At 41.7% G+C, this 22907-nt stretch overlaps 1 protein-coding gene across 1 annotated transcript in view; it reads right to left on the bottom strand.

Annotated features, from left to right (window-relative positions):
- The window catches only part of Scin (scinderin), a 67181-nt gene extending 44760 nt beyond the window's left edge, over positions 1-22421 (bottom strand). The window contains exons 1-3 of the mRNA XM_021202032.2: positions 22117-22421; positions 15529-15683; positions 12120-12281 (exon numbers count right to left, since the gene is read on the bottom strand). Of these exons, the coding sequence (XP_021057691.1) occupies positions 12120-12281; positions 15529-15683; positions 22117-22315 (516 nt within the window). The 5' untranslated portion in view covers positions 22316-22421. The remainder of the gene's footprint in view (positions 1-12119; positions 12282-15528; positions 15684-22116) is intronic.
- Between the last annotated feature and the right edge of the window lie 486 nt (positions 22422-22907).

Raw genomic sequence — 22907 nt, forward strand, 5'->3', positions numbered from 1 at the left:
AAGGACACTTTGTATTCAGTTGGCACCATGCTTTAATAAACTCTCCTATAACTCAACTTGGTCTGTTTTCTAGATTTGCTTTAAAAAGCAATTCTGTGTAGAACTATAATAAAAAAACAAGAGAAGTCTGGATGGACATGATAGTTTAGAAAAAGTTCCATTATAGAAAAAGTTCTGTTATAATCCTTGTTACTTTGTTTATAATACAAATATAGATACTACCAGATAATTTAACTGAAAAACTTTCACCAGTCTGAATGTATGGGGCATTGAAAACTATAAAGTAAACATGGTTTCCGAGGCAACTGTTTTACCTTCTAAGCTACTAAGGCATTTAGCAAATACTAGATGTGGTATTTCTTCGGGCACAGAATATTAAAAAAAAAAAAAAAAAAAAAAAAAAGAAAAAAAAAACTATAAATCTGGACACATCCACACAGTTTGAAATGAAGTTTGCTTGCCTCTTTGGCTGTTGATATATATATGTGTGTGTGTGTGTGTGTGTGTGTGTGTGTGTGTGTGTGTATAGCCCATGCATACTGTGGTAGTTTGAAAGAAAACAGCCCTCATAGGTTCTATAGGGAGTGGCAGTATTAGGAGGTGTGCCCTTGTTGGAGTAAGTGTGGCCTCATTAGATGAAGGATGTCACTGGGGGTGGGCCTTGGGGTCTCTAAAGCTCAAGCGATGGCATTCTGACTCAATCTCTTCCTGCTGCCCACCGATCTAAATTCAGAACTCTCAACTACCTCTCCAGCACCATGTCTGCCTGGGTGATGCTTGCTGCCATGCTGATACTTGACTAAACCTCTGAACTGTAAGCCTTCATAAGAGTTGCTGTGGTCATGGTGTCTCTTCACAGAAATAAAAACCCTGAGACACATACCCTTCCATAGAAGTTCACAAATATCTACCATCCAAGCTGTGAAAGGAAAACAGAATTACTCTATGTAATTGGGAAAGGAAGAAATAAGGACAGAAAGACAGCCTGCTATCTTAGCAATTAGACTGCTCCGTGAGTAACCAGAAATAGAAACAAGCAAATGATGATTTTTAAAAACAGGTACATTTGAGGAAACGATGCCTATTACTTATCTACACAAGCAGCAGTTTCAACTATGTGGTCAGAGTTAATACATAAGACATCAAAGGGCAGGCAAACACCACTTGGGGACAGGAAATAAAAGCAATAATAAGCCAGTGCTCAATGATGCCTTTGGAAGTTAATTGAAAGGAGCAAGAAGCAGCTCACGTCATGTTGACTCACAACATGGCAAAGTTGGCAGAACTACATCACACATCTGGTTGCCAGGCTCAGTGGCACATGCCTTTAAAGGTTGCTCCCTCTCACCAGCCCACACTTCTTTTAATGAAGGATGCAAGATGAGTAACTGACATGCCAGACTACTGAACACTTGATGGCCAGAAGCAACTACATCTTAACTTGGGCAGAGCAGCAGGAACCAGTAGGAAGGAAGAAGAATTGAGGATATTTAGAAGGATTAAGCCCAAGAGCAGTGGTTCTTAACCTGTGGGTCACGACCGCTGTCGGGGAGAGTGGGATGACTCTGTCGCAGGGGTCACATAAGAACGTAGATATTTACATTACAGTTCATATCAGTAGCAAAATTACTGCTGTGAAGTAGCAACAAAAATAATTTTGTGGTCGAGAGTCACCACAACATGAGCAAGTGTATTAAAAGGCCACAGCATTGGGAAGGTTGAGAACCACTGCAGTAGAGGCTCAAAGAGAGAAGGAAGAACCTGGACAATTCTGGCTTGTCGACTGATAATGATGCCTCCCACTGATACCAGGTGAACAGCTTCAGGAGGTTTCTCATCCCCGTATCAGAGAAAGTAGGTGAAGTGTTTATCTATACTAACAAAGTGTTTGGCAAATCAAAGAAGGTTTACAGTCACACTTTATCAAAAGCCTTTTCTAGTAACCATATACATGGTGAGTCAGCTATTCAAATGACTTGCACAGTCTTCGTGCCTACAACCCTGAACTGTCCAGCACTGTTAGATAGTTCCTATCCTGGGGTGGTTGTCAACATGTACATTATCTTAGAAGAAACAACCCAGGAAGAAGCTTAAAACATGGTCCACACTAAAGTGTCACCCCAAGTTTTAAATTCAAAGTCCTTTGGGATCTAGTTATAAGTTCAGCATTTTAAAAAAAATTTTTTTCCAAAATAAACAGAAAGGCACAAGTAAGACTTAAATTAGAAATTCTAACATCATCACTCTTTCTTAGGGCCCTAACCCATTCATCAACTCTAGTGAGACTGTACCTTGTCCAGCGTGCTATCCTTCCATCCTGTCACACGGCGCACCTCATAGCTAGAGGTCAAAAGTTACCTGCTCTTCGCCCTTCCTCCACTCACTACGTGCATATGCAGTGACATTGGCCCCTGCTTTCACTGCAGGGCATTGTGTAAGGATTTAGAATGAGTTAATGTTTCTTCTTATCTTTTCTTCTTACCACAAGGCTCTCCTCTTATGAAACTTAGTCTTGGGCATTCCAGTGGAGAAAGGACAAATCTATTCATAACAAAGGACACTTGTTTGTCCTGTCTATTTTATCTTTAAACTGAGGGTTTTTTTTATGTAGAGCAAAGATAAAATTCTGAAAACTTACTTTTAATTTTTAAAATATTTGATTTTGCCAGGAAAAAAAACCCTCCTTTTTTGTCAACAGTAAGGTTGAATGTAGGGCATCATGTGTAAGAGGTAAGTCCTCTCCCACCAAGCCACAGCCTTGACTGAAGGAGTCCTTCTTCAGAGAAGAGAATGATGGTTGCAAAGATGGTTTGGATACCAAGAAGCATGGTCTTTCCCTTAAGTGCTAGAATGTACTAGGAACCACAGTTCCTAATTCTTAGGCAGGAGTATAATATGACATATATATCTCAAGAACATAATGTGGCATAAGGGAAGTAAGAGAAGAAGAAACTGGATGGGAAGCAGTGACCCAGGACACTTGCCCTCAGTGCACTTGGCATCAGCATGGTTTGGAGAAGCACCACAGCCCAGGATGTAACTGGGAAGTACCAGGACCTTTAAGAGCTGGGAGCTACCTAGGAGTCCAGAGATGAGAGAGTAGCATGCCCTTAAAGACCATTAAGATCCCAGCCCCTCTTCTTCCACTCTGCTTTTCAGATGTAAGAGGTAAGTTATCCCTCACCAAGACATTCTCACTGTGATATTCTTGAAGAGGACCCAAAGCAATGGGGTCAAGCAACCAGGAACTGAAACCACAAGCCAAAACAGGCCTTTACTCTTCTCAAGTTAACTACCTGAGGTACTTTTGTTAAAGGTACACAAAGATGACTAAATCCATCACTCACATAGCCATTCATCCTTGAGCCTGATTATCAGAGCAGAAATGACCATGGGACAAGATCCAGACAATCAGGCCATGGGTGGAATGTGGGCAGAGTGGTTCAGCTCTCTATCATGGCATAGAAAAAAAAAAAACTAAGCAGCAATCCTGTGATGAGTGAAGCAGTAGCTGAAAGAGGCAGGCAAAGTCTTATGGCTGAGATGAGAACAAGGTATCAGGTGACCAAGTTGAGCCCACTACATAGCAAAAGTTTTAAGAAAAGAAGCCAAAGCACAGAGCTGGGCACAGTGGTACCCAACCATAATCCTGGTATTGGAAGGCAAAAGCAAGAGGATCAGAAGTTCAAGGTCAACCTTAGCTACATGAGTTTCAGTCTAGTGTGAGCTACAATAAGATCATGTCTCAAACATTTTTTTTTTTCAAAAAATAGTAGAAAATCACATGGTAGCTTTTCCCCAGCATTTGGGGTGGGAATTTGAGGTAAACCTGAGCTACACAAATAAATTCCAGGCCAGCTTAAACTACAGAAATAGCCCATGACTGAAAAATAAAAAGACAGAACACATATATACAGAGAGAGAGAGAGAGAGAGAGAGAGAGAGAGACAGAGACAGAGACAGAGACAGAGACAGAGACAGAGACACAGAGACACAGAGAGACACAGAGAGAGACAGAAAGAGAGACAGAGAAGAGGAGGGAACCAAAACAATAAATAATTTAGACTTTAGATCCTCCCAGGAGAAGAGAAGTCAGACTGAGTTGTAGTCAGAAGTGAACAAGGTCCCATAGATATGCATTTGTAGCAGTATCTGCTGAATGGCTATAAGTCCTGGGTTTTATGCTAGGAACAAATCCATCCAGTGAATCCGGTGAGTGAGTGAGTGAGTGAGTGAGTGAGTGAGTGAGTGAGTGAGTGAGTGAGTGAGTGAGTGGAGAGGAACTGTAAGAACCACCTTGAGAGGCAAGTTCTGCATGATGACAAGAGATGGATAAGTGAAGATCTGACACCACAGATGGCACAGGGAAACAGAAAAGGAGGTCAGAGAGGAACCAGTGAAGTCCACATCTGGGCTGTTGACATGATACTAGAGAGTGTTTGCTGGAGAATGGTGTCACCATAGAGGAAAATATTCTAGGCCATCTGGAAATATTCTGGAAGACATCTAAAGGGGACAGAAGTGTCACACAGTGTCTTGTACACACACAGTAGCAATGGTGATATAAGGATGGCAGTACTAGGATAGACCTGGAGAGTGATTAGCTGTAAGGGGCACCCTGAGAGAAGTTATCAGCATGGCTCCTGGCTTTGGAGTTTGGTAGCAAAGTGGCTCCTTTCTTAAGGACAATAGGAGAAGAAATGATTGGAAATGAGGGTGAAGTTGATGGCCTTCTTTTCTTATTGAATTAATTAATTTGTTTATTTAGATGTTTTTGAACTTATTTAGATTAAGGGTCTCATGATACATATAAGTTGAAATTGAAATATTTAAGCAAGTTGAACATACCTGAAGCTCGGAGCTAGACTATGAAATTGGGAATCACCAGTGTATGACAGTTAAATTACCATGGGAGTGTGTGCGATCCAAACGAATGTGTGATAACGATAAAATAATTAAAAGTGGTGTCACTTTTTAAAACACTGGGTGGTTGGTGGGCACACAGATGAGATGAGAAAGGGTAGCCTGAAAGGAAGACGGGCAAGCCAGGCGAGGAGGGGGGTCTGAAGGCAAGAGAAATGCACAGTGCCCACCTCAGCCCAGAGACAGAGGGAAAAGTTGATGGTGGATGTTCAAAGGCCATAGCATCAATGGTACTGCAGACGTCGGCTGCAAGAAAGGATGGGATTATAAACCAGATACTGTGCACAGTGACTGGTGAATATGGAAGTAGAGACTGTTCTTTCAAAGCCAGGAGGCTGGATGTTGGGGGAGGGTGATGGGTCACGGTCAGCAGAGTAGGGCAAAGCTCTGTAGTTGATCCAGTGAGTTAGCAGGGAAACAGAAGGAGCAGACGGGCAAGGTTAGTAACTCGGCACAGGAATTTCCCTCCGGTGAGGCTTCATTCTCCACCTGTGGCTGACTCGGGGGTATTTGGGAAAGTAGCGTCATATCCTGAGCCTTGAGAACACCGCCCCTAAAAGCATGTTTGCATTCCATAGTGACTTGTGCTTTGCTATGACGGTTGGTTGTTTTGTTTTGACACAGGGTCTCTTGTAGCTAACTTTGAACTTACTGTGTAATTAAGGGTGGCTTCGAACCCCTGACGCTCTTGCCTGTACCTCTCATGTATTGGATCTGGTGAAGATCCAACCACATCCCATTTTATTTTCCAATGGCATACCATAATAACACAAATATAATAAACCATTCTCTAAAATATTCATGATTTTCTTTACTTTCATACTGACTGACTAAACTTATTATCTTATAATCTTGTGTCTCATGCTCAGCAATTGACATGATAAGCCTCGGGAAAGTCTCCACAGCCCAAGACACTATAAAAAAGCAAGTGTTGCTAAGGCACATAGAATCCATGTTAGTAAATTGGTTTAGAACAAAAGCTGCATTTCTCAAACACTATTAAAAACAGGATTTGGGTTGTACATAGAAAGTAAGTTTTGTCCCGCTGGCTTTGGTTCAGTGACAGCTGTGAGTATTTAACTTGAGTTTGTCATACATGAGTGGTAAAACAAACCTAAGCTGCAATGGCTTTGTGTCTGTGCCCTCTAATGCAGATACTGGTCTGAAGAGTTAGCTACCATTGAATTATTCATATGATATATTGAAATATATGGTTCAGAAAAAAAAATTGTCCAATCTCCTTCTTTGTTCACTGTGCCACACCCCACAATAAAGTTATCAAGATGATCACAAGAGCTTATCACAATGAGAAACGTTTAGCAACGTCAATGGGATAAAGGTTAGTAACTCAGACACTGATCTTCTAAGTATTTTCTCTAGAGTCTGGAGGATTCCTGCCTGATTATTCCTTCACAGTGTAGGAAATGTCCATGCTATGAAAGATAGCTAAGAACACTGCCTCCACATGCCATCTATGAGGCCCTGAAGCAGGAAAACTTGAGCTTCTATGAAGATAATAAACTACATAAAATAAGGATAATTTGAGAGTTGGAGAAATGGCTAGCAGTTAGTAGTGTATACCTCTCTTACAGAGTTCAGTTCCCAACACCCACATTGAGTGACCCACAATCAACTGTAACTATAGTTCTAGGTGACTCAATACCTTGTGATCTGCTCAATACCTGTTCACATACTCACATATAAACACACAATTAAAAGCAAAAGTGTGTCTCCAAAATAAAGATAATTTATGGCTAAACAGACATATATCTTTAAGTTATGCATACTCTAACCCTTTGAGGTTTTATGGGTCATATACCCAGTGACTGGCATTGCCTATGAGAAGAAACATCTGTCACTGGGACCTCAACCTCTCTACATCATGGAACTACCTAGCCCATTGCAGAACTCGATGTTTGTTCCATAAAATAATAATTTCATAAAAACAACTTTCAGGAGAACACCAGCCAGGTAGATTTGTTTTATTAGCTCTGAACTCAGCAGACTCTGAAATGTCTCAAGCCATTCAGCCCTATGCTATCTCACTCAACACATTAGCTTTGGCAAGTGATATGACTGTGATGTAGAGATAGAAGCCCCCAAGTTCCGTCTGTGGTCATCATGCAACATAAGTCACTTGCACACACATTGAGGACGTTTGTTCCTACAGAGAACTAAAATGTCGACAGCTATTTCTCAGCTGTAAGTCTGACAGGTAGGAGTGAACCCTTGTCAGCTAAGCTAGAGAGGGGACCAAAAGCCTGGTCAGAATGTGGGAATAAGAGAAAACCAAGGTTCCAGAGGTTAATTGTTTGCCAAAGGTCAAAGATAGTCAGAAAGCTGAATTGGAAGCTATTCATGATCATTAAATAGATCTCATCATTTGTGCAATTGCATAATATATCAAACTTAGAAAACAAAACTTGTGAACACGATGAATCACAGCTCTGGGGGTGCCTCTTGTTTAAGGCCTCAAGAGATCCCCTAATCAAAAACCTACCTTCACAGATGAGAACCTGAGTTCATCATAACCCAAACTAGAACTGAGATCTTTTCTTGGGGGGGGGGCGTATATTTTCTTTATTTACATTTCAAATGTTATCCCCTTTCCTGGTTCCCCTCCCCTCCCAGGAAACCCCCTATCCCATCTGCTCTCCCCCTGCTTCTATGAGGGTGTTTCCACACCCACCCACTCCCGCCTCCCTGCCCTGGCATTCCCCTACACTGGGGCATCAAGCCTTCTCAAGACCCAGGGCCTCTCCTCCCATTGATGCCAGACAAGGCCATCCTCTGCTACATATGTAGCTGGAGCCATGGGACTCTCTCTATGTCTTAATTTTCATATGCAAAACACTTGTAAAAAGACTTTTAAAATATGTGTTAAAAAGCTAAGTGTTGTTAAAACAACACCGAACAGGTTTGAGGGCCATTGCAGGTGGCTTTTGGAACTGTGTGGCTTAATGATGCCCCTGGGCTTTTACTCCCAATAAGTGCTTGTTTATTTTTGGTGATAATAAAGGTATGGCCATCCTACTCAAAGCAATCTACAGATTCAATGCAATCCCCACAAAAGTTTCAACACAATTCTTTACAAAGATTAAAAGGACAATTTTCAGCTTCATATGGAAATACACACACACACACATAAACACACATATATAATCCAACAACAACAAGAAGAAGAACAACAAAAACCAGGATAGTTAAAACAAGCATGAAAAATAAAAGAACTTCTGGAGGTATCACATAAACCCACACACCTATTGGTGCCTGATTTTTGACAAAGCAACCAGAAATACACACTGGAAAAAAGAAAGAGAAAGTACCTTCAAAAAATGGTGCTGGTCTAACTGGATGTCTGCACGTAGAAGAACACAAATAAATGCATTCCTATCATCCTGCACAAAGCTCAAGTCCAAGTGGGTCAAAGACCTCAACATAAAACCAGACACATTGAATCTGATGGACAAGAAAGTGGGGGAATAATCTTTAACTCATTGGTATAGAAGACTTTCTGATCAGGATACCATTAGCATAGACACTAAGATCAATAATTAATAAATGAGACTCATTAAACTAAAGAGCTTATTAAAGCAAAGGATGCTGTCCTCCTGACAAAGTGACAGCCTACAGAACAGAAAAAATATGATTACCAACTCTACATCTGATAGAGAATTAATATCCAAAATATATAAAGAACTCAAGAAATTAAATATCAAAAAAAATTAAATAAATCAATTTAAAAATGAGGCACAGATCTAAACAAAGACTTCTCAATAGAGGATAGCACAGAAACAAAGAAATGTTCAGCATCCTGAGCCATCAGGGAAATGCAAAACACAACTCCTTGCATATGTCAGAATGGCTAAGTTCAATGATATAAGTGATAGCTCATGCTGGCAAGGATATGGAATAAAGAGATCACTCATACATTGGTGGAGGGTTTGCAAACTTGTACAGCCAATATGGAAATCAGTGTTGAAGTTCCTTAGAAAAATGGGCATCGAGCTACCTCAAGATCCATATACCACTCTTGGGCATATACCCAAAGGATGCTATCTTACAACAAGGACACTTGTTCAACCATGTTCATTGCGGATCTATTCAAAATAGCCAGAAGCACCCTATATGTTCCTCAGTTGAAGAACAGATAAATACAATGTGGCACATTTACATGGTGGATTATTACTCAGCTGTTTTTTTTTAAGAATGGCATCATGAAATTTGTAGGAAAATGGATAGAACTAGAAAAAAGTCATCCTGAGTCAGGTAACCCAGATTCAAAAGTATAAATATGGTATGTATTTGCTTATATGAATATTAGTCATTAAGTAAATCATAACCAAGCTACAATCCCCAGACTCAGAGAAATTAGGAATAGAGGAAGGGACTTGGGGGGGGGGGACACATGTATCTTCCAAGGAGAGAGAAATAGAGTAGATATTTTATGAGTGGAATGGGGAGGGGGCAAGAATGGGAGAGTTAGGTGGGGAGGGAAAAGGGAGATGGAGAGGGAATGCAGGGAGAAATAGCTAGAATTGAGGGGCATATGAAAACCTAGTGTCATGGAAACTTCCTTAAATATAGGAAGTCAATACTAATGAAGTCTCCAGATAATGAGGAAGATGGAGTCCCAGCTGGCCATCTCTTGTCACCAAGTGTCCGAGTGTCCAGTATTAGGACTAGGTTACATCCAATTGAGTTGTTGGCCATAGGGGCCTCATGAAAATCCCCAAACAAATCAAGCTGTTGTCAAGAGAATGGGTTGTTCTCCACAAACTGACAGCAAGGCCCCACTGCTGAAGACAACTCCCAAATGACCCATGGAGCATGGATAGGTTAAGATCATCCTTCCATAGAACTTTTGCTCCTAGTGTCTAGGTACAAGAAGATACTGTGCAGGCTACCAGAGAAAGGTAAACACCAACTCAGTCTCAAGCCCTTTGATCTACAATGCTGTCATGCCTGCAAAATATGCTAGAGCAGTGACAGCACAAAGATTGTGAGAGTATCCAACCAATATCTAATTTGACTCAAGGCCCACCCAATAAGATGGAAACCATTCTTGTCACTGCTTGGATAATCAAGAACCAGAGACCCAAGGTAAAAACTGGTCATTGAAAAAAAAAAAGCAGTGATAAAATCTCTCCTAATAATATCCTGTTGTACTTCTTCAGCCATCAGAGAAACTTCCTCCTGCAGCAGATGGGAATAAATACAGAGATCCATTGCCAGACATCAGAGGGGGGCAGAGAGGATGACAGACAGGCAGACAGAACTTAGAACACCCAGCTCTAAATGTGATGTCGCCATCAAATCCTTCTCTTCAGATCTCAGGAGACCCTCAAGGGTACATACAGAGTGTAAGAGCCAGTGGGGATGCAGGCTCCCAGGAGAACAAGGCCCTCCAAATCAACAGAGCAATGTTTATATAAACTCATAGGAACTTCATAGGTCTACACCAGGTCCTCTGCATATATATTATAGCTTTGAGTTTAGCATGTTTATGGGACTCCTGAATGAGTAGTCCTCTGATTCTTGTGCTTTCTCTTGAGCTTTTCTCCTTCTGTTGGTTTGCCCTGTTCAACTTTGATATGACAGGTTTTGTTCTCTTATTCTACTTTATTTCGTTATGTTTCAAAAAAAGGAAAATATGGTTAAAATTAAGGCTGAGACAAATACTTAATTGTGCACAGACCTTAAGAGACAGTTGCAGTTTGATTTTTTAGAACTGTGTAGCTTAAATATGCCTCCGGGCTTTTATTTCCAATAAGTATGTATTTATTTGGGGTCGAGGATAATGATGGAATGGCTTCAAAGCTGGTTTGTGCCTAGATGTGGAAGCCATGCCTCGAATCTGGTTAGCAGAATGGATTGGGTTTTGAAGTTGGAAGGGATTGCTCATGAAAGTGACTATGAGACTCAGAACAAGAAACTGGGACTGGGAACTGTATTTTAAGTATTGACATTGTTCGATTCTCAGTTGTACATCCCAGCTGCTATGAATCAAACCAATCAAATATAGGCTAACAGTATTGAAGCTATAGACACACACTGACTTAGAGGAACTGATGGCACTTATGTTTTCAGGCCATTCTCTAACCCGTAACACATTTCATGCCTTTGTTGTTGCCAAATTAATATTACCCAGACAGAACTAACCACGTAGCTCCACGTTTAGAACCCTACTGCTCCCTTCTCTGTGAATGAGGAATAAACCCTTCTGGAATCTCTCTGATGTGTTATCTCAAAATACTGCCCAGATAAATACAGCCAAACAAAATGCTGAGAGGAGAATCCCATAAACCTGGAGTCTGGTTTCACCATTTATTGGCTATGCCTTCTTGAATGGGGTCTAGGCCACTCAAACCGCATTCTATCTGAAGCAATGGACTCTGCATAAAAAATAACTATCAGAGCATGGCTGTGAAACTCATGGTAAGAGTGAGGGTCATGAGGAAGAGGGGAGAAGAAAACATGATCAAGAGCCATCTTGCCTGGCTTTTTATACTATAGCACATGGTTCTTCAGTAGCTTTCTAATTTGACTTTGAAAGTCTAGAAGACACATTATCAACCCTACCTATGAGGTTGTAATGTAGGCCTTACAAGTCTTTGTCATAATGATAATGATTAAGAAATGTGTGTCTGATATCAGAGGAGCCTATTTCTTGAGAGAAAATGTAAGTTAGATACAATCTGCCACATGCCATTAAGATGATATATAATATTTGTATTTCTGTTTTTTATCTAATAACACTAAGATCATTGAAAAACATGAAGCATTAAGGTATATGCACACATACACACACACACACACATTTATGTATGCTTATGTGCTAAAATATTTTCTTCTTTAGATGAATATACCCAGTTTAAATTCTGGAAACTTTGGTTGCCTAGAGAATCACTTCCCTGTTCCAAGACCCATTTTCTCACATACAACCAAAGACAAAAATAATCAGTGGAAACTCTGTGCAGCGTCATGAGGAAATCCACTGAAAATTTTTCAATTTCTGTTCTATGGTAGGAAGAACTAAATCACTCTTCTATTCTAAACCTATCAAAGAACAAAGAATCTTTGAAGTAGTCCTGTTTTATGTGTCATTTAAATAACTGCCAAGTGTATGGAAGTGCTGTGAGTATCTTATTTGATGCAGCAAATTCCACAGATCTCCACATGCCTATGAAACTTACGGTGCCAAGGTCAATGATGAAGCAGTCACCCTTGTTGAAGCTTTCCCAGCTGAGGGGAACTTCCGTGGCTCTGACCACTCTCCGACCCTTCACATGCAGAAGTCTTTTCGCTGTCAGGTCATTGGTGAGGACATGGTTTAGTCCAGAAGCCACACCTCCAGCCTGGCCATGGGGAGCAAAACACAATACAAAACAGAGAGGTGAGTCTGCTACCCAGACACAAGGCACAAGCTACAAGGCACAGGGTAAACTCCCCACCTCAGCACAGGTGGACAGTGAACCGAGGAGTGAGAACTATTGGGAAAGTCAACAGGTGAGCTGGTTACTTTTTTTTTTTCTCTCCATCATAAAAATTTAATAGCAAATTAAAAATATTTCCCAAGGTCCCTCAGCGAGGAATGCCCTGCTGCATCAAAAGAAAAGTCAATATTGATTCATCGCCCATATGTTCCCCAGATGACTCATGTCTTACAGGTGGTTGGCAAGAATGCAACAGGAGGCTGGAAAAACTGGAGATGAGGAAGCTCAACTACAGTAGTTCAGAGCTGGTACCCAATCTCTCCATTGTCACTCACAGAAAAGAGGACCACCAACCTTTCCGCTATCACCATGGAGACAAGATTCCCAACCTTCCCACTGTCACAGAGCAGAGAAGGAAATAGGGGAAAGGTGAGCTGTTCCTATGAAGAGTACAAAAACAAAAATACTAGGGCTAAGTATTAAGTAGTTTTACCTTAAGTTAAGCATTTTACAGAATCTTTAGTCTACATTCCCAAGCACAACAAAACAAAGAGCACTGACTGAGAGTTTCTGAAGAGAAAACTATGTGTACTGGCTGGTTTTGTGTATCAACTTGACACAAGCTTGAGTTATCACAGAGAAAGGAGCCTCCCTTGAGGAAATGCCTCCATGAGATCCAGCTGGGGGGCATTTTCTCAATTAGTAATCAAGGGGGAGAGGCCCCTTGGGGGGGGTACCGTCCCTGGGCTGGTAGTCTTAGGTTCTATATGAAAGCAGGCTGAGCAAGCCAGGGGAAGCAAGCCAGTAAAGAACATCCCTCCATGGCCTCTGCATCAGCTCCTGCTTCCTGACCTGCTTGAGTTCCAGTCCTGACTTCCTTTGGTGATGAACAGCAATGTGGAAGTATAAGCTGAATAAATTTCCTCTCCAATTTGGTCATGTTTGTTCAGGAATAGAAACCCTGACTAAGACAAACTGATACCTACTACATCTTCTTGTAGTACTGCAATCATCTTTTACATTTCCTCTTTTCCTAATGAAATTAGGAACTGTATCTATTCTCATAATCAGCAATAAGATGATTTTGACAGACTTGTCTATGACAGGTTCTGTTAAAATGAACTGCTTCCAGTTTATTTTGTCTTGATATATGAGTCACTTATTTATGTAAAGAGAAACAGAAAGTGGTGGTTACCAGCTTCACCCCCGGGGGTGAGGCAGTCACACAGGCACTTCTATGAGAGACCGGTCAAAAATCACATAAACTCAGTCTTGCTTTATTCATCTGAACAGAGAAGTAACCATGGCAAATGCACCAGTTGGGGGTTTATACTAAATGAGGTCGTGTATATGCCATGATTATCATAATCTATAAACTTAAAGTAAAAGTGGGTGAAAGGGCATCACATGGTCACCTAGGCCACTCTAGTTATAGATAACTAGGTGACTAGTTATCTCTGAAGCCACAGCAAGCCGTTGCTCCTGCAGCCATTCACACCAGCATTGTGATGCTGACTAGGGAGTCCTGATGATCTATAGGGCCTCCACTTACAAACATCCCCTTTGTGAAAAATGCTGATTTGTGCTAGCATAAATGTTGATAGTTATAAGACTTCGACAACTACAACATTACTTTTTTATTATGTCCACTTTTGCATATGTATCCAAGACTTGGGTTCCCAAGATCCTGTTAATAGGCAACTTAATCCTGAGTATTTGGTATATTAGAATTTTACTGTTTATTGTAATGCTTAATCCCCATACAATACCTGTATGGGGGAAATTGTGTAAACTACATTGTACACTCCAGAAAACCAAGGGTTTTAAAAAACTTCTGCACTTCCCTGAGGCAAGCCAGTCATCTGTGGATGAAATGGTTACTGACAAGGTGACTTTACCTCACTTGCTTTGAACAATGAAAGCTTAAAGTTCTTCAAACTTAGCTTCATTGACATGAAGGAAACTTCAGGATCTTTGACACAAACCAGAGGAACTCATGGGAATTCAATAGAATAAGAGATAGCAGTCTCATGTTTGAAGTGGTTTGCACCCTAGTGTGAAATAATGATTTCAAGAGATAGACGAAAATTCATGCTTCTTTTGCTCTGATCTCATAATATTGCAAATATTCATCCAAGGATATAATCAGATAAAAAGAGACATAAACCTGATGCCTTTTGGTCATTATTTTGGGGTTTGGTTGGTTAATTGGTTTGTTGGTTGGTTGTTTTTTGTTTGTTTTCAACTTTTGTTTGTGACTCTATAGCTCACACTATGGCCTTGAATCCCTGATCCTGCTGCCTCAACCTCCCAAATAGTGGGAATATGTGTATGCAACCCCCCTCAAGCCTGACTTAAATCTGTCATTTTAAAGGGCAAATTAGCATATAATCAGAAATCCTAGTTATCTCTAAAGTCTTAGGCACACAGCAGAAGTGAGGCAGTGGCTGTACAGGGTACCTGAGGCACATGGCTTCCTAGAGAAGTCTTGCCTCTGGGGTGTCTGACTAGGAAGGCATTCCTCCCTCCATGTTTCAACTGAATAGGTGGACATAGAGGCAAGGGCTAGGAAGGGATGATTCAACTATAAAGCTCCCTGGGAGAATTAGGGTGAGGAACAAGGTCTAGCTGGTACTATGCATTGCCTTGGACAAGGTCTAGCCTTTACTATGCATTGCCTTAAGAGGCCTGTCTGACTATTAACACATATACTTTTTTTTATTCTAAAGGAGCTGAGAATGCATCTCAGTTGGTAGAGTGCTAGTTCGGCATTTGGACATCTCTGGGTTCCATCTGGAATACAGCATGAACCAGGTATGGCAGCACACACCTGTAATACCTGCTTTTGGGAGGCAGAAGCAGAACGATCAGGAGTTTAAGGTCATCTTGAACTACATAGTGAGTTTGAGGCTAGTCCAAGGCTGCAAGAGATAGTGTCACACACACACACACACACACACACACACACACACACACACAGACTAAGACAAAAAACAAAGACCAACGACAATAAAAAAACCAACAACAGCAAAACAAAACAAACAAACAAACAACAAAAAAAAAATGCTGTCCATGAAGCTGTAATCCATGACCGAATGAAGTATGGATGATCTGGAAGAGAAACTGGTTGAAAATGTCACTATGGAAAGTGTCGATGAGAAGTGCTTACCTTGTACTTCAGACCGCCTTTGAAATAGCCCACAAAATCAGTCGACTCATAGCCTTGAAGCTCTCTGCTCTGGACTGGCTTGCCACCCAAATAGTCGTCCATCTGGACCGTGAAGATGGCAGCCGCTGTACTCTCATCCTGGGAGCACTCCTTTCCTGAAAGCAACACAGACTCTCAGCTTCTTAGGGAAAACAACAGGGCAGACGAGCGGAGGAGAAGGACACTAGAAGCTCTTTTTTCTTTTAATTTCTTATTAATTTATTAATACATTTTAATTAAAATGTAATCATACTACTTCCTCCTTTCCCTTCCTTTCTCAAACTGATAAATACGTATGTATGCATATATGTTAAAAGAATTTGAATGTGTATGAATGTGCACATACATGCATCTATATATATGTATATCCCATATATATTTATATATGCACACATACATACATACATACATACATACATATGAGATGTACAAATACAGTGATACAACATACTGAGTCCATTTTTGTTATTTGTGTATCTTTGTATTGGGTAAGCAGTTAGGGAGCTCAGCCCTAGGAGAGGCTAACTCTCCCTCTGCCAGCCAAGCATGGCAATGTCCATGGGCGTTTAACATGAAGAAGTTTTTGTTTTGTTTTGTTTTGTTTTGTTTTTCAGTGATGTTTCAGGACAGGAGTCTGAACTGAAAGATCCCTTATCAAAAGTCACATGTGACACGTCGTTTGTCTCAGAACCAAAAGCTTTTCATGTTCCTGCTTTTTCTGATTTCTTTAAAAAAAAATTTAAAAGAAACAGCGCCACGCAGATCCACTTGTGGGAAAATCAGTATATGCTAGTAAGACTGAGGTGAGCACTTACTTCATGTAGTTAATAAGATCCTGCCAGGAAAATGTTTCAGAAGTGCCTTATCATCACCCTGCAGGCTTACAGAGTGCCAGTAAGGAACACTAATTTTGTAGGCCACAATTAAATAACTGTGTCATTTTTAAGACAGAAAAATGAATAAAACTTCACCTGTGCCCTACTTTTGAAGCTGTTTCCCCGCTTCACCATCCACTTCCTCTTGTTGTGTTAAACAATCACTGATAGCAAGGCAGTAAAGGAAGTAAGGTGCTGACATGACTTCAATGCTACATATCTGATAGAATTTGAGACAGTATATAATTAATGTTCACAGTCATGAAGTAAAATCGACCCAAGCAGAAGCCAAGTTCCTGAGCATCGATTTCAACAGTGTATGTGATGTTTAGAACCAAGACAGGCTTGAGGAAGACTCACAGTTCATTTAAAAAAAATATATATAACCATAAGCCTTCAAAATCCTCACTACATCCTAGCTGTAAAAAAAATATATATATAATTGCTGATAATGCAAATTCCAACACATTTATACTACTCTTGCCATAGCCTAGTATTTTGTATGAATGTCATTCTAGTAGCCCCAGGACAGACTGTTTTATACTATGGTACTGTGGAGGTCATGAGTACACTGAGGGAGGCTGAGCAATTCTTGAGGTTATAAAAGACTTACAAAACAAGTTTATAGAACTCTAAAGGGTAGGCTCTTAGGAAGGACAATACATGTGTTTTTAAAGAGACTTTTAAAACCTACTTATATGCTTGTCTGTGTGTCCTGGGAGCCAGGTGAAGGCATGGGACCCTCTGAGTTGAAGTTACAGACAGTGTGAGCCACCCACTGCGGGTTCTAGGAGCAGAATTCATGTCCTCTGCAAGAATAATAAGGGCTCCCAACCACCAAGCCATCTCTCCAGTCCCACATGGATTTATTACAATTCTTCTTAGTAGTAAATTCTTAGGTGATCACAATATGTAACTTTCCCCTCATGAGCCATAAGTTTAGAAGCAGTAACAGTATTTCCCTGAATAATAGCAACTGAAACTTATCAAAATTGAAGAAAGGAAATCAGTTACCTAGACTAGGGAAACAGTCAACCTCCTTTACAGTTCCCCGTCCCTGTTCATGGGTGACCCTACCTAGCAAAGATCTTCTCAAACAAGATTTCAGTAGCCAGAACAGCACTTGATACTGTGAGTTTTGTAAACTTTCTATGGCCAAATGTATTTGCACATCTAATTCTGCAATCTGAAAAGATGCTGGTGCCATTTTTTGCCTGTTTTCCCAGCGCTCACAATAGCAGATCTTGATGTCAATTTCATGCAAAGGTGCTTTAAGAGAGACTCTTAAGTCAGGGTTGGTACCAAAGTTATTAAAGGTGATGTATTTGGCAGAAACATTGTTATCTGACAAGTTAAAGCATGACTCTTTTGAGGTAGGTATGGATGGTAGGCATGAAGTTAATGAAAGGGATGGAAATAAGTTAATTAGGTCATGCTCTCATCTGCTCATGTTTATGTACTGTGCTGGACCAGAGAATATCAGAATAAATAAACCAAAGTCCTTGCCTGCAAAAATTGAAAAGACTTAATGAAGCCAATACAGACCTTTTTTAATGTATTGACTTGAGTGAACATCTACTGAATCGTGATGAAATTCTAGCAGGTACTCAACAATGTTTATGTACGAATTCTGCTTCTGACTTCATTTGATTTCCCATGTGAATTGTGTTTGTGACATCATCCCTTGCTTTCTGATGCCTGTTATGCCGCACTGGGCTGAGCTGCCTTGCATTCTGGTGTGTGGCATTACACTTGCATGTCTGATGTGACCCTCCTAGAACTAGGAGATGGGATGGTTTTATAAACAAAACACAGATTTAAAGAGAGGGCTCACAAATAGACTTATCTAGTTCTCATTCCTGATTTTAAAATCTCATCCTCACACTAGGAATAGAAGAGAATGAGCATCCTCACCATGGTGAGAAGCATCTACTTAAAACACATAGAAGCTGAGAGCAGTTTTGTAAAATTTGAGTGTGGCTCCATATTGCACAATATACTGAAGTACAAATGAGCACAGACTTCTGCAAGAGAACACAACTGGGATCCCCACAGAGACACAGTCCACCTTATTTATTCATCCTCAGGGTGACTAGTTCCCCGTTGATGTGTCTATATGAAGTTAGTTCTATGTAGCTTTACCACATATGTTAATTCGCATGTCTACCTTCAGAATCCAGATACCAAAAACCTCTGGTGCCAGAAAGGTCCTCATGTTGTTTTCTTTAAATTTTTTTTTCTACATTGACTTACTTAGTTTAGGAAAGGCATATTCATGCCACAGCACATGTGTGAAGATCAGAAAACAACATTCAGGGATTTCTTCTCTCCTTCTAAAATCTAAAGATAGAACTTGGGTAGTCAGAGTCAGCCCTGGCAGAAAGCTCCTTTACACATTAAGTCATCTGTTGGCCCAGTGACCAGTTCCTTGGTATTGGCACTAGCATTTTGTATACTATGAGAGTCTTATATTGTATCTTATGTGTTATATATTATAATCTAGTCCTTTAGTGTCCCAGTGCCCTGTGTAAGGTCACTCAGACACACCCTATGATGTAAATGGCTGATTAAAGAAACATCTAAAGCTGTCGAGGAGAAAGGCTGAGGGAAGGTGTTTATAATATAGGTTAGAGGCACAATAGCACCTTAAAACTAACCTCTGTCCACAGACTGGATGCTGTGAGGGACTAGAGGCAAAAGGTAGATGCAGTTTAACTGCTAGGTTCAATAAAATCAAGAAGAAGGAAGACCAACGCATGGATACGTCATTCCTCCCTAGAATAGGGAGCAAAATACCCATGGAAAGAGTTACAGAGACAAAGTTTGGAGTTAAGACGAAAGGATGGACCATCCAGAGACTGCCCCACCTGGGGGTCCATCCCATAACCAGCCACCAAACACTGACACTATTGCATATGCCAGCAAGATTTTGCTGAAAGGACCCTGATATAACTGTCTCTTGTGAGGTTATGCCAGTGCCTGGCAAATACAGAAGTGGATGCTCACAGTCATCTATTGGATGGAACACAGGGCCCCCAATGGAGGAGCTAGAGAAAGTACTCAAGGAGCTGAAGGGGGCTGCTACCCTATAGGCAGAACAACAATATGAACTAACCAGTACCCCCAGAGCTCAGGTCTCTAGCTGCATATGTAGCAGAAGATGGCCTAGTCGACCATCATTGGGAAGAGAGGCCCCTTTGGTCTTGCAAACTTTATATGCTTCAGTACAGGGAACGCCAGGGCCAAGAAGTAGGAGTGGGTGGGTAGGGGAGCAGGGCAGGGGAGGGTATAGGGAACTTTTGGCATAGCATTTGAAATGTAAATGAAGAAATTATCTAATAATTTTTTTTTAAAGGAGCAATACAAAACGTTTGAGGTTACATCAACGACTTCTTACTTTCCCTGCATCTAGACATGAAATATGATCTCAGTTATCAGAAACAGTGAGTGGTCAGACCTAAATTATCCCCTCATCTGCATCCTGACTCCCTCCCATTTCACCAGCTTCCTCCTGTTGGGTCTACCCTGTCCCCATCTGTACACAGTGTGCCTCTCTCATGCAGCCTCTCTTTAACTTCACCCCTGAATTTTGGGGGCTTGCTCCTAGAACTTGCTTCAATCATTCTTTCTAACTAATCCTCACGAACTCTACCCTATTCGGATCTCAGAATAAACCCTTTCAGACAGAGTTTCCTTTGCCTGAAGAACTGAAATAACAAAGGCTGCTGGGAAACTCTGAAGGTGTCCTGACTCCTCTTCTGCTGCCTGTTATGCCTTGGCACAGATAGGAACCTCTCCCACTTACCCTCATTCCCCTATGTCCACCAAGGCTACTTGACCTTGTAGCACAGAGCCTACAGATCTCTCATGTCACTAATCACATCCTACCAGTGTTTTATCTTTTTTTTTTTTTTCTTATTGCTCCTTTGGGGTGATAAATCCTCTGCATAGTTTCATAAACTATCTTAAGTGACTTACAGATTCCTGGGCATCTTGAAAGGTTATAGATGAATTAGATTGTAATTAATATACTATTAACTTTAGGGAGTTTTTTTTTCCAGATTTTTAAGATCATAGGATGTTTCTGCCCAGATTATATCCTATTATAATTGGGAAATTAATTAGCACTAAATAGAAAATTAAGTTTAAGTGAGCCAGGCACTTAGGATCTAGAAGCAGGAGGAGAGAGAAAGAGGGGCCAATCTGGGCTACACTTAAGTTCCAGAGAGTTCTGGAACATCCAGACTATAAGCCCCTGTATCTCTAAACCTGGCAAAGCACCATGCTTATGAAGCCTGCTTGGATGAGGAGAAATTTACTGAATTAAACAGTTGGTCTTCTTTGAGCAGGCTTCTCTATAGCTGAAAAGTCACCCAACTGACACTTGAGACACTCATCTTTTCTAGACCCCATATTCAGGGTGGGAATGCTGTTCTCCCTAGGGTAACTATTCTATGAAGAGAGCATATATTACTGACATTTGTATTATGACTGCAGTGGCATTAGAGGGGAAAAAACAGCACTGGGCACTGAACCACTGCAAGCAAGCACCCAACGCTGTAATTAAAGATACTACCTTGCCCTGTGTGTTTTCTGTCTCAGATGCCTGCTCCTGGTGTCTGCTAAAGCTTGGGAAATCACGTCTAAATGTTTTTACTTGTTTCTTAAATTTTTCAGATACTAAATATTAAAATAAAATGGCAGCATTCAAAGTTCGTGGCTTTGAGTGTTTTCCCTCCTGAGCTCAAGAATAAATATACTGAAGGAAACACTGGTATAAGGAGAGACATGCTAGCTTGAAAAGGAGGCTCAGATAATGCGCACGTTGTCAGACTGGGGTGTGCAGACTGGCACAAGACCTCACAGAGAAAGGTTCAACATTCAGGATGTTTACGGGTAAAAGTAGAAGGTGGAGAAAGTGGAACACACACGGCCAGTGTCCTCCTGAAAGCCTGGCCCCAAGGCAGCTCAAAATAATTATGACCATTGAAGGAGCTGTTCTGGTCCACACTGTGTCCTTGTTAAAACAGATGAATAATAAATGAATAATTTGAAAACAAAGCAGCCGATCTAAAGAAATACACCAGCCAGATAGGACAATTAAAAAAAAAAAAAAAAGATGATAACCACCGTATCTTTTCCCAAACAGGCAAGCCCTGTTGTGCTAGGATAATCTTGGTTTTGGAGCTGCGTAGGCAAGTAATCACAGGTAGCAGGGGGAGGGGGGAATCTAAGCTGGAGCCCCAAGGCAACAAATACAAATAAATAAAAGTTTGCTGCTGGGAGTGGAGTTTTCTCTCCAGCTGCAGCAGATATCCACAAACAAGTTTGATTTCCTCTCCACCCTGCCTGAAAAACCAGGACTGAACTTGCCGGAGGGTGCTCAGTATTTGGCCAGCACCCGGGTTTCTCACAAGCAGGCAGTCGCCCAAGAATACACTGGGGTTTGGAGTTAAAGTGGAAAAGCCGGGAGGAATGAGTAAGACCCTCCAAGAAGTGGTTTGGTCAAGACTGATGAGTCCTGTATGACTCGCATCTCCGGAGTTTGCAGCTCGCCAGAAGCTGACCTGGGGTTAGGAGAGGGTGCGGACTGAGTGTCACCTAGCCCGCCCAGGTGACTGGGATGGCGTACAGACCCTGGGTCCACCGCTACCCTGAGCTGCTCACTGCTTACCCAGCCAGAAATGCAGGCGGTAGGAGAAGCCCCTGCTGGACTTGGTGGTGTGCAGCACCAGGTAGGCGTCTCCGACGTAAAAGTCACCATAGGCACCTTGGGGCACCGGTACCAGTTCCATCTTCTCGATCCGCCACACCTGCAGCCCAGCCTGCTGGCCTGCGCGCGCGAACTCGGGGTGCTGCAGCTCCTGCGCCATGGTGCTGCGGATGCTGGCCTAGCGAGCCGAGGACTTGATCCGCGCCCTGAGCCCAAGGAAGAGCAGGGTGACCGGTGACCGCGAACCTGCTCTCCCGGCTTTTAAGCCGCTCGCCAGAAGCGGAGGCGGGGCTGGAAGGGAAGCCAACAGCCACGCCCGACCCCGGGCGGGAACCTGAATCCCAGTTTGGACCCGGTTGACCAAAACTCTAGGAAATACCTCCCTCCTAAAACAAATAAGTAAATAAACAAATATTATAATTGCTATTTTACCTTGCAACAGATGGATTTTGCTCTCATCACCCGGGCCGGTGCACACTGGTCCCTGGCGCCCCAGTTCCTTCCCTGCTGGTGTTTACCCTCTGATGCCAGGGTGAGGAGAAAGAGCGTTAAGAACTAGAATCATCCACTCGCAAAACAGGTCTGGCAATGAGGACCACAGCACGTACGATACCTTAAGAGATCGGAATAACTGGCTGTATCACTTTCCCAAGTGTGAAGAGCTGTATTGCGCGGTCCTTTAAAAGTCGCGCATTGCTGGCTCCCCTAACAGCCTCCCCACTCCTGGTGGCCACAGGTTTCTCTTTAGATAG

Source organism: Mus pahari, chromosome 7, assembly GCF_900095145.1.
Source record: "Mus pahari chromosome 7, PAHARI_EIJ_v1.1, whole genome shotgun sequence".
Lineage (NCBI taxonomy): Eukaryota > Metazoa > Chordata > Mammalia > Rodentia > Muridae > Mus > Mus pahari.